Genomic DNA, 13,290 nt, shown 5'->3' with positions numbered 1-13,290 from the left:
ATACATCGGAACATGCACATGCATATATACACATAAATGTACCTGTACATATACACACAGACATATATTTGTGCAGATACACATATGCATGTATGCACAGACGTGTACCTATATGTGCACACATTTATTTATGTATATACATACATATGAACACATGTATACATGTGTTTGTGTACATATGCATGCATATCCAAACATATACATGTATGATTGCACACAGACATACACACACACACACACACACATATCATAATTGTCATAGGTGAATGGTCTATACAGGGCTAAACAAGAAAGAAAAGAAACACATAAACAGTGGAAATACTAAAAGAAAATTTCTGATTCTTGAGAAAGTAAAAATACTCACAATGATGGGGTGACAATTTGAAAAACCATCAACATTGTGACCTTAACACGTCTTTCAATAAAGGACACATACACAAGCTGACTAGAAGATCCTGCAGTGTGAACCTTATTGCTTAATTCCGCCTACACAGTTGCCAGCAGGAGAGTTCACGTCTAGACAGAATGTAGCCCAGCTATATTGAGGAAGTCCAATGGAGCCCCGCCCTCGTGTTCTTATGATTCAGGCTTGAAGTACTTTATTTTTTTAAACAGCTACACAAGTAAAACATAGGAGTCCGCGCAGGACAGAAAAGATGCCCAGCCCACACACCCTCAGGAAGCTCATATTCTAAGTAGTCTAACTTTTACTGTCTGGTCCATTTCTTGCAGAAGTCAGCTGACCAATGTCCTCCAACAGCCCCATCAATAGGACAGCTTCCCTGAGAGTCTGGGCAAAGCGTGGGAAATGAATCTTTAGCTGCTGCCTCTCTCGGTCAAAGAGAGAGAAGGATGAACTTTCCACCCACATGGAAAGTCCGTAATACTCTTACTAGGAAAATAAACACTGGACAAGCAAGGGATAATAATGTAGGCATGAGATCCCATGTGTGATTTAGAATTTGCAACATTAACACAATTCAAAACAGATTAGCCAGAAGTAGAATCAACTGCAAGAAAAAGCAGGAAAGCCAATTAAACGTACCACAAAAACTAGTTCAAGTTCTAAGTTAAAGCAAATGAATTATAGACAGTGATTCTTTTTGAAATATTACTTCTGCTTTCAATTCTGCCTCGAAGCTGATTATCACACTGAGATTTATCAAGTCAATTCAGACACTCCTGTATTATTTTGGATTTTAATTGTAGAGCCTGGTTGAGCTTTTAAGTTGACATTTACTATAAAGTGCTATAATTATTTTTCCCATGTTCTATTTAAGTAGGAGATATTTTAACAGATTTCTCTGGAAGCTCATAGGATACGTTCTCTCAGTATGTGAGCTCTGATTTTCTCTACTGTTACAGTTGGTCTAACTGTGATTGCGCGTGGTGGTTAAAAAAACAAAAGCAAAACATACATTCCGTATTTTTTGAAAGCCCTTTCTCCAGGATCACAAAACCCGATTCCACAAAGAGTCACGCAAAATAATTCACTGGCAGAAGCAGTGGGCAGCACCAAAGGCAGGGCCTGGGTGCCATTTCTCCTCAACACAAGGCTGTAGACCTTCATGTTTAGGGTGTAGGGTGGGACTCTTAGTAACTGAGGCTATAGACACTGGAGAGTGTGCCTCTCTAATAAGGAATTTGTGAAGGGGCCAAGGAGATGACACAGAACAACTGTCATACAGCCTAAATCTTGAGTCCCTGTGACCCTCACTTTGTCTGGCTAGGTGGCACAAGCCCAGCCACATCTGAGTAACCTCTCTGGGAAGACATCTTCTCCAAGTGGGACTGGACCAAATACCATGGCTGGTGTGGTGGTTTAAATACACTTGGCCCAGGGAGAAGCACTACTAGGAGGCATGGCCTTTTGAAAGTAGGTGTGGCCTTGTGTGTCACTGCGGGGGTGGGCTCTGAGACCCTTCTAGTTGCCTGGAAGTCAGTCTTCTCCTCTAGCTGTGTCTACCTGGATGTTCCCATGTTTCCCTACCATGGTACTCATGGATAGAACTTAAAACCTGTAAGCCAGCTCCAATTAAATTTTGTCCTTCATTAGACTTGCCTTGGTCATAGTGTTTCTTCATGGCAAGGAAACCCTCAGTAAGACAGCCAGTGAGCACTGGTCATGAGGTGTTCGTGGTGACTGGGGCGGATGTTTGGAGCTGGTCATTGGACTTGGAGATGTTGAACAAAGCTTTCAATGCATGAATAGAACAAGATGGTGGGACAGAGGAAAGCGGCTGGGCTGGAGGCTATCACTCGATATATCCTCCACTGCTACACAAAGTCTCCAGAAGTTCCAAAATGAAAACCACAGAACAGACCTGCCACCGAAAGTGTGTTTGGTCCAGTAAGAAAATAGGACATTTTATTCAGCCATAAATCCTGACATATGACCTTAACATATTTACACATATGGGATGTTGATACTTTGGTTGCTAATGGTCTATTCAGAAGATTTTTGACAAGTACTGGACTAGGCAGAGAATAAGTATTTTGGGATTAGAGTCTGTGGTCTGTATAATTTCTGTTTCATTAAACTTCTTAAGCTGTTTTAAAAATCTGGAAGTCAAAATATTGTCAAAGGCCTCAGTATTCAAATTAGAATCTGTCCGAAAAGATTTTCAACCCTTAAGCCCCACATTGATTCTGTGTGTGTGTGTGTGTGTGTGTGTGATGCTGTTTTTTTTTTTTCATCACTAAGTTCCTTATTTTTGAGGTGTGAGAGGCTAACGGCCAGACCTTATGCATGCCAGGCAAGTGTGCAGCCAGGAGCTACATCTGGAACGCTTTTCTTACTGATGGGATCCCACTGTGTAGCCCAAGCTAGCCTTGCACTCACCTCCTTACAGCATCCTCAGGGACTGGGACTGAACGCACGCACCACTAGGCTCGGTGGGAGACTCAATGCTTAACACAAGGTCCAAGATTTTGTTTCCTTTGTTTAATTTTTCCTATGTCTTGTTTTATTTGTGTGTTCATGTGAGTGTACATGTGTGTATGTGTAGTGTGGTGTGTGTGCAGTGTCTGTATGTGTGTTGTGTGTGCATGTGTGTGTTTTGTGTGTGTGTGTTTTGTGTGTGCGTGTGTTTTGTGTGTGTATGTATGTTTTATGTGTATTTGTTTTGTGTGTGTGTGTGGTATCTGTACGTGTTGTATATGTGTGTGTGTGTTGTGTGTGTGTTTGACAGGACAACCTACATTGCTAGGGCCTTATATATGCTAGGTAAACCTTCTCCCCTTGACCATTGAGTACCTCAGCCCCAAGTCCTGTATGCTCAAACATGATTTAGGTTTTGAAATGGCGAGGGACTTTATCTCTAGTATTCCAATAAGAACTTGGGGTGGCATTGTGTATAAAACCTTTCCTCTTTACTCTAATATTGGAATAATAGCTTTAGCAGCCTAGCGCTCTCTGTTAAATTAAGTAATGGAAAATGTATTGACTTGTTTGGCAAACGTTTTCTTTCCCCTACCCCATCCCCCCCAAAAAATACAGAGAAAATTGCTAGGCACAAGGAAAAACAACATCAACAAAAATAATGTAAGATGAATAAAACCTTTTCCTACTTATATGTGGATCATGACAGCCAAAAGTAGAATGGGGGTGGGGAGGGTAACAGCCTCCTACCTCCCAAATTACTAACAATGGAAGCACGGCAGCCTTTGCAATCCTAGGAGCTGTTGGGCTTCATCTGACAGAATGTCAAAGTCAGTGCAAGTATCTGTCATGTATCTTAATGGCTGGGGTGTAGTCAAGCGTACATGAGGCCCAGGGTTGCATCCTTAGCTCTCCACAAACTAAGCAAAATGCCTCCAAAACCAAATCCTTGAATCCTCCCACTCCTCACCTATCCAGGAGTTCCTCTTGATAATTAATAAATAGGATATGCCTTTGTTCTTAGTATTCAGTGAAATCTGTAATTAATTACCTCTTCAAAAGTGAATTCCACAGTTGACTTCGGAAAGGACAATTCCCAATAGTTTCCTCAGAGCAGCCTCGGTGTATGTTTAGTTCCAACTTTATGACTTATTTGATCCACCTTTTTTCCTTTTATTTTAACTTTTCCTTAAAGGTGGGCTCTTACTACGTAGACCAGGCCTACTTCAAATTTACAGTCTCTTGCCTCAGTGTTCCCAAATGCTGGTGGGAGTTCTTTGTTTATTTGTTTTGGTTCAACTTTTTGAAAATATGTTTTTACATTAATGATTTTAATTGGTTTTATTTTCAGTTTTAGATTTGGGCTACATTTTATTATAGGATGTGTTTTCTTGTCCATCCTCTGAAATCTCATATTTATTACTCATCATTAACCAACTAAATCCACCAAGTAAGTCATTATAGGAGAAAGCAAGATTCTTAAGAGGCACTGCACACAGATTAGCTTTTGGAATCATGTCCCTCAGGAAGTCACAGAGACCAGAACCAGACCCTGGTGGGACAGAAGTCACACTTACATAATGTCCTGGCCATCGGGGCTGTGAGACAGAACTAGTCATGCCTGGTTCTCAAGGGGAGTTATGTAATCTCTGCTCCTTCCCTGAAGAGTTCATAGGGAGGGGAGGGGACAGTACTACCTGTCAATGATAATTTGCTTCGATGTTGCCCTGAGTCCTCAGAGCCACACTCTGCCCCTCCCAGGGAACACGGACATGTGGGGCTGCAATTCGCCTGAGCTCTTTCAACATCTTTGGAGTTCAGTCACTTTCCACTGTTTGGCCACAAAATGGTGGGTCTGTTCCAATCTTCCTTACAATTACCGCCCTAATTATTACATTATACTTTCACAATTTAATCCCTTTATTTGCCTCACTGCCTTTTTGGGGCTAAGTGAGCGGCACAGTGTGAAGCCTGGTGATGCGACTAGCAGGGTAGCCATACAGAGTGTGGTCCAGCTGCCAGCTCCAAGCACAGCCAGGTGGGCAAGACCAGAGTGCTAATCGGGACAGTGACATCTCTGTCTCCTGCTCAAGATCCTTGAAACCCACTCTCTCGAATGTGGAGGAAAATCCGTCCCTCTGCATCCATGCCAAGCATCATCCTGAGCCATGCTCCTCTGAGCTCTGAGTACCGGCTGACATCCTAAAGGGTAATCACACCCACAACACTGGTGGCTTTGGGCCAGGGGCTGTTCAGTCAGTAACTATTCTGTTTATGTGGAAATAATAATCCATAGACAACTATGGGTATTCTTCTCCTCTCACATATTCTGTCTCAACAAAGAGGACTGAAGAGCAGCCTAATCCTCATCACTACGCCAAGAAGTCGGTGCCCTAATAAGCCAAAGGACTTGTATAGGAAGAATTCACTTAGACCCAATAGGATTTCCAGAAAACGTTGAGAAGATGAAATTCTGGCCAGCACACTGACCAGATCATGAAGGCTCTGGAAATATTTGTTGGTAAATGGTCCTGCTTTATACCTCGAGAGCCTACAACTTGTATCAGCCTAACCTGTACTTGTTCATGCATCCCAAAACATTTATCCTCATGGCAAGTCAAAAGCTATCCAAATTTAGCAGAAATTACTAGCAATTTGGATTTTATATACTCTGCAATCCTGAGAGTATAGCGATGTTGGCCAATGACTGCTAAAACAAATCAAAGATTTAAGGTGGTTTTTTTCCTTTGTTTTTGCAATTGTCAGTCAATGGGATGAAAATGTATTTGGTGCAAATACCCTAAGGAATACCTTTACTGTTGTCCCTGGCAGTGGTAAAAGAAATTGAATCTAGGGACTTGTCCATGCTAAGTCCATGCTGGGTCACTGAGCCACATCTTCAACCTTTACTGGGACTTTGTATTTCATCTTTCCTTAAGCATTGTCCCCAGTATGGTACTAGGTATGGGTGTTTAAAAGATAACCCAAGGGCTGGAGGATTTTGATAAGAAAAAAAATAAAGCAGGTCTTTTGACTGAGAAAATGGGAAGATGCAGCCTTCGGTGGTTAATGAGTTTGTAAATCCACTACACAAACTTGGATTGATTTCTCTTCAAGCCACAAGAGTCTATGAAATATCTGCTTCATACTATAACAGCTATGGTGCCTTGCACAGTGCATGCTTTCTCAAAGTTCTGAAAGTGTCTCCCTCTTGAATGGCACATGCTCTGTAAAAACTGCCCAATGACTTTCAGCCATGGGAAGCACGAACTAGAAATGAGCCTCACACTCGGCCACCATATTTGTGTGCTGTCTGTAAACCCTGTGCTCTCAGCCATGATGAAGACACTGTAAGAAAGAATACAGATGAAAGGGGTTATGGTCCAACAGGGTAGCATGCTTTTAGCATGGACTGAGCACGTATGAAGCTATCTTCCATCTGCAGCACTCAGGGCCGAACACAACAGAAAGCAAGGGTAGGGAAGTTACTCCACATGCAAGTAAGATACTCTAAAGTCACTGTTTATTAAAATATGTCAGAAGTATTAGTGCTGAGCAAGCTATACCTCTTATATACCTTAGAAACCAAAGTATTATGACCAACAAGGGTCTGAATAATTTGACTTTACTTCTATTCCACAAAAAGCATCAGATGTATGGTAGGATGCCATTGGTAAATCAACATCAATATGATTCAGGGTAACATTCCCCAACCTCCACACCTAGGTGTCTTTGTGAACCCTAGAGTTCCAGGCTTGCACCAGAGACTCTCATTGGGTTATCTTACAAGGAGGTTTGCATAGCTAAAACATTTCTTGGTGATGCTGACAGTTCTGACACAGTCATCGCACTCTGAGGACCACTGGTATATTAACACAGCCTAGGGCACTGATTTGTCACCTTAACTCTACATTAAAGATGACCTAGGAAGCTACCAAAAATTCCTCCTTTCCTGGCCATACCCAATACCAATTCTACAGATACTAGGGGCTCAAGCCCTGGAAGAAATATTTAAAAATATTGTTTCCTGGAAATTCCCAATAATCAGAAAAGCTTGAGAAGTATGGATATATAAGAAGTTAGATTCTGTGTATAAGACTGGCTATTGAACATATGTAAATTAGGGGCTATAGGTGTTGCCCAATGGCAGAGCACATACAAAAGACCTTGAGTTCAATTCCAACATAGACATGTCTATCATCTATGTGTCTGTCTCCCTGCCTATATCTGTCTGTCTGGTCTCGATAGATAGATAGATAGATAGATAGATAGATAGATAGATAGATAGATAGATAGATAGATAGATAGATAGAGGTAGAGATAGATATAGATAGATAAAATATATAGACATATAAATTTATCTTTATGTGTGTGTGCGCGTGCGTGCGTGTGTGTATGTGTGTGTGTGTGTGTGTGTGTGTGTGTGTGTGTGTGTGTGTATGCAGCATGAGCAGAATAACTAGTGTGCTTCTGCCCAAATAGATATGGGTTCTATATTTGTATATGACTGGTTTAAGCTGGGTTCTATATTTGTATATGACTGGTTTAAGCTGGGTTCTATAGTTGTATATGATTGGTTTAAGCTGGGTTCTATAGTTGTATATGACTGGTTTAAGCTGGGTTCTATAGTTGTATATGACTGGTTTAAGCTGGGTTCTATAGTTGTATATGACTGGTTTAAGCTGGGTTCTATAGTTGTATATGACTGGTTTAAGCTGGGTTCTATAGTTGTATATGACTGGTTTAAGCTGGGTTCTATAGTTGTATATGACTGGTTTAAGCTGGGTTCTATAGTTGTATATGACTGGTTTAAGCTGGGTTCTATATTTGTATATGACTGGTTTATAGGAGAAGATAAAATTTCAATCATTCAACATTTTGCACAGGAAGTAATCACGTTATTTCTAAATCTACAAATTTGTTAAGGTGTGGCTATGCATCCCTGGTATTTGTTTGGGGTATGTTTTGTACTTAAATGCAATTTCCTTGGTACAATTTTTGCAGAAGTTCATTCAGAAACATTGGAAACATATACCCAGATACAAGGAAAAGATGTTGAGTTCATGATAAATATATCGAGAGTGGTGTTTCTTAAATGGCCACCCCTGGACTGCCAGGATCAACATCCTTGGCTGTTTTTGCAGGATGTAAGTTCTCAGGGACCACCACAGGTCTAATGAACCAGAAATTCTGGAGAAAGGAAACAGTAATCCACGTGTTGGTGAGATTGCCAAGGGGCTTTAAAACATGAGCAGGTTAGAGAAACATTAGTTTAAATTTTATCACTTCCTAACATCTGTGAGAAATGTATGGACGGTGAACCTACTACACGCTGCTCAGCTGTTCTTCAGACCTACTATGCTCTCTGAAATGTCCTCATCATCATTGACTACAAAGAGCTCTGTAGTGGAACAGGAAGGCACAGGGTGAGCAGCTGGGGAGGGATTATTATATGCATCCTCCATATATTTATGTTTTCTACACAAAATAGAATTATTAGTATGCATGATATGAAATAGGAGAATGAGTCCCAGAGAAAAGAAATAGAGTAGAGTGAGGTGGCACTCACCTTGAATTGTCCTCTTGAAGAAAGCCTTGCAGGCTTCACATGAGGCAACCCCATAGTGATACCCAGAGGCGATGTCGCCACACACTAAGCACAGTCTCTTGGGCATGGAGTTGAGCATATATTCACACTTGGTCTGGGGATCCTCTACGATGGTGCTGGAGCAGTCATCATACAGTTTCCGGACAGGACCGCTGCCTCCCAGGATAGGAGCAGAGGGGTAGAGAGGTGGCGAGTCCAGTCCGTTCTGATGGCCATTCATGGTTGAACTGTAACTCCCACTGGCGTCGGAAGATCCACCAGGGCTGTGGTGGTTGACGCTGTCCGTCAGGGAGGCTGGGCTGGAGGGTTCCGTCTTGATGAAGGACGAACAGCTGGAATCAATGTGTCGATCTTTGTTTGACATTCTGCAGAGAAGCCTGAAAGTGAGGGGGAAACAGAGAGAGAGAGAAGAGAGAGAGACTGTCAAACTGAGTCCCAACAATGTAGACGCAAAGACATGGCAGAGAGGAAGGAGAGCAGAATATTGGTATGTTAAAGGCATTGCTGTTTAAGAGAGCTTCCTAAGGGCTGGGACTACCCATCATTCACTCTCCAGTCAATATCTCTTGTTCTACAAGAAGGTAATCAGCATAAGGGCATGGCAGGGTTACATCAAAGCTCCCAGACAGGCCATAAACAAAGGCTCTAAAGGGTCCAGTTGCTTTTATTTTATCTTTCTCTTGAACCACTGTCAGTGCTACCCTGGCTTTCCGGATCCTGAATTTATCAACAAAGCAGTGGTGATTTGCAAAGTCCTTGTCTTCCCTCAAATTGCATTTATCTCCACTCTATATTCCACTCCACATCATGACGCTGTGTTCATTTTACAATAAAAAGGATCCAATGTTTCTTTTCCAGCCAGAGCAGGTATTGTCAGGCTCCATAAGGATGTCCTGTGAGAACCAGCTCACAAAGCATAGTGGGAGATTGATATAATGGATTAATGTATAATCTGTGTGTGTGTGCATCTGTGTGTGTGTGTGTGTGTGTGTGTGTGTGTGTGTGTACACTCGCCCACGTGCATGCAAGAGAGAGAGAAAGACAGAGACAGAGAGACAGAGACAGGGAGAGGGAGAGTGGAAGGAAAGGGAGATGGAGAGGGAGAGGGAGAGAGGTGTTGAAAGATGACTCAGTAATTCCACCTAGACTGCACGGTACCTGTGAGTCAGGAAATCGGAGACATTCTGAGCTGTAGCATCGGAAAGACTCTCCTCATTTTAGAAAAATTAGATTTATGATGGGCCTCTCCTTGACTCCCCCTTAAGAGCATAAAAACCCCATAACCTTATGCAAGGCTCTGAGACGAGGTACCTAATCTGACAAACTATTTCTCTAACCTAGAAGAACCACATCATCCCCCCTCTCTCTCCATTGGCCCCATAAGTGGGTAGACTTCTATACAGGTAATTAGACGTAAAGACATAATTGGTCCTCTTGGCTTTCTGCCTCACTACGGTGTAAAGCTCCTCTTAGCCAAGCCTCTAAGAACCCTAGATGCTACTATGAAAAGGTGACAGTTGAGAAGGGGACTCAGATAATTGCTTCCCAGTGGAAAGTTGATTTATCGGGAGCCCACTGTGCATGATGGTCATTCTCTGGAATTTGGGGGAGTAGTCACAGTATAAGCGAATGAATGCAATTATCACTTTCACTATAAATCAAATGATGCCTTATCACCGAACAAATTTCATGCTCTCCTCCGCGTCTCCCTCCCCCATTGATGGTACTATGGGATTTCCTATCAGAAATCTCTGCGTGGCTCTTCCAAGTGGACACTTTCAAAAACAAAGCGCAAGGGCAGGTAGGACTTTACCTCTACCTCAAGTATCTTTCCCTGTCCAGCACTTCTCTTCTTCCTGAACTCAAGCCAATGGCCATGTGTGGAAAGAGGGAGAAAGCCACCCAAAGACCTCCTTGCCTTCACCTATCCACTGGTACTGTCCCTTCCCCAAAAGCTAGGGAAAGGAAAAAAGTGATCCCCCTTGCCAGTCCTGGCTGCGGCATCCTCTCCCCCTGCGTCTGCTTGTCCCTGACATTGCTAATGAGCACTGTAATTAATAGACCTTTCTCCTCGTCCCCATGCCTGCACTGTGGGCTAGGCGTTCTCCTCAAGTCAGTGTTGGAAAGAAAGCAGGTCGGCTTGACTTACAGCAGCCCTGCAACCCGACTTCCTTTTAATTTAAAACTATTACATTGGCAGTTCACTTATTACTGGACTGCCTTTCCATACACTATGATCTTGGGCTACTGGTTAGAAGTTATTGGTTACTAAACCATAGATGGTCTCCCTCTCCTTCTTTTCTCAAGCTTTAACAATTAACTCTTCCACTGCCTGCCTGACTCCCAACCTAGTATTTTCCTTTTTTCTGGTGCCCCTGTCCAGTACCCCAGTGGGACACTGATTGAACTTCCTGGTCACAAAACTTACCACCTTTCTTCAGGCATCCCTCTCCCTTTCTCTATAAACTTAGTAATCAGTCATCTCAATACTTGTTCCCTGTGGACTTTTTCTCCCCCTGGGCTTCTAAACTTTGTAGATGATGAGATTAAGGAACCAGGCCAGAAACCAACAGGGTAGCAATTTGCTAAGTCACCATTGTGTACATGTCAATGACACATTGTTCAGACCTATCCATGAAAAATGAGGACAGTTTAGCGAGCTGTCTTTTTGAAAGTCTCGGTCCATACTTTATAGTAACCTGGATGCTAACAGGGAGTTGAGGGGTGTTGCTGCCAAGGAGGTCCCCCGGAATGGAGACAGGATCTTCTAAATGGGGTCTGGTCACTCTAGCCACCAGTGAGAGTGAATAAACTGGGTGTGTGCTGTAGGTTATGTGCGGTTCTTTTCCAACATAAACTGTACCCTTAATTAATGACGTCTGTCTACTGGAAGTATGAAGAAGGTTGTCACTCATGTCACTCATCAGCTGTTTTGAAGTATAATGAAGATTACATAACCAGGAACTGGAAAAGTGGCGTCTGAACTCAAGTCTCACTCCAAGCCTTGGAGCAAAACTGTATGGAAGCCAACAGAGCTGTGAATACTGCTTGCTTATGGTCTATAACAAGACTGAGGGCTAGAGAGATGGCTCCGTTGTTAGGGGCATGTACTGCTCTTGCAGAAGTACATGAGTTTGGTTCCCACAACCCTCAACTCATGACTGCGTGCCTCTCTGCCTCCAAGGGATCCTCCAGGTCTTCTAGCCTCATGTGCATACAACCTCCTACCATATCCACGTAATTATTTTTAGTTTAAAAGTCTTTAAACCATACGTACCTGGGCCTGAGGACACATGCTTGTCACCCTATGTGCTAGCAAGATTGAGAAGAGGGGACCACAAGCTTAAGGCTTGTCTTGCCTACAAACTGTGAATTTAAGGCCAGTATATGTAAACTACGATGCAATCTCAGAACAGAAAATACAAGGCCTAGAAAGACAATGCTGTCTGAATTCAATCCCAGAATCCACATTAAAAAATAAGTCCTGGGCATGCACTTGTAATCTCAGGACTGGGGAGACAAAAACAGGGGATGCTTCGGCCTGGACAGCTAGAAGCCTAGTCCACCGGCCCGATTCCATGCTAGTGAGAGACTCTGTATCAAAACGATAGACAGACAGACAGACATATGCATAAATACATACATACATGTTATAGATGACAGACAAATACATTCATGCATACATACATGTGATAAATGATAAATAGAAAATGGATAGATGATAGATAGATATATACATACATACATACATACATACTGTGATAGATGATAGACAGACAAACAGATGGATAGATGCCAGATAGATAGGCAGACAGACAGATGCCATATATATATATATATATATATATATATATATATATATATATATGTGTGTGTGTGTGTGTGTTGATAGTTACATATATACATATAGATAAATAGGTAGAGGATAGATAGACAGATACCATATAGATAGATAAGATAGATAGATACATAGATACATTATATAGATACATAACAAACCTACAGAAAGAAAGACAGGTAGATAGACAGAGTATAGACAGATGCAGATAGATTAGACAGACAGACAGACAGACAGAACAGGAGGACAAGGAAGTGAAGGGAAAAGGGAGAAAGTAATAGAGTGGATGACACCTAAGAATGAACAAGTAAGGCTGTCTTCTGACATCAACACACAGGATCACATATATGGGCATCTGTACACACATGCATACACACACACACACACACAAATGCTCTCTCACAGACAAATATACAAAACACACACACACACACACACAAGGTTGAGGGTGTTAGCTCAGGAACAGTGTATTTGCATGAGGCCATGAGTTCAACCCGAGTACAACAGAAAGCATAAATAAAGATAGCTAAGCCAGCAGCAGTGGAGAGGGTGGACGCAGAGACTGTCCGTCAACTTTGGCTTCTCAGATGACTCCTCTACTGGTCCCTGGTAAACAGAGAGGGGGCAGAACGTCCCCGCACTGGCCGCTGCTCCAGCTTGTTGCATGAAGCCCAAACAGAATCCCCTAAAGCACACAGTTGTCTCCTAACCACTGTGAGCTCATTGCACCGAACATTTCCTAGATGCCATTACGTTATAACCTAAAATCGCAGCCAGTCTTAATTCCCAGCTCTCGGTCTCTGAAATTCTACAGCTCTATTATTCAAGCCTGAAATATTCACAACTATCTATAAATTCAATTGTCAGCTGGTGGGTTTTATTCTAGACTTCACTTCAATCTAAAATTAGAGGCACTAAAATTCACATTAACTCTAAGAGGAGCGTACTGAATAAGACTTTATT

The 13,290-nt window shown here is 42.3% G+C and overlaps 1 protein-coding gene across 11 annotated transcripts in view; it reads right to left on the bottom strand.

The window, feature by feature from the left end:
* The window catches only part of Esrrg (estrogen-related receptor gamma), a 617,835-nt gene that overhangs the window by 168,288 nt on the left and 436,257 nt on the right, over window positions 1–13,290 (bottom strand). For all 11 annotated transcript variants that reach the window (XM_063272510.1, XM_017598866.3, XM_039090940.2 and 8 more), the window contains one exon: window positions 8,451–8,866. In XM_063272510.1, coding sequence (XP_063128580.1) covers window positions 8,451–8,853 — 403 coding nt within the window. In that variant the 5' untranslated portion in view covers window positions 8,854–8,866. The remainder of the gene's footprint in view (window positions 1–8,450; window positions 8,867–13,290) is intronic.

The sequence above is a fragment of the Rattus norvegicus genome, chromosome 13, assembly GCF_036323735.1.
Source record: "Rattus norvegicus strain BN/NHsdMcwi chromosome 13, GRCr8, whole genome shotgun sequence".
Classification (NCBI taxonomy): domain Eukaryota; kingdom Metazoa; phylum Chordata; class Mammalia; order Rodentia; family Muridae; genus Rattus; species Rattus norvegicus.
Note: the sequence above shows the minus strand (reverse complement) of the source record. Positions and strands in the feature narration are given on the sequence as shown.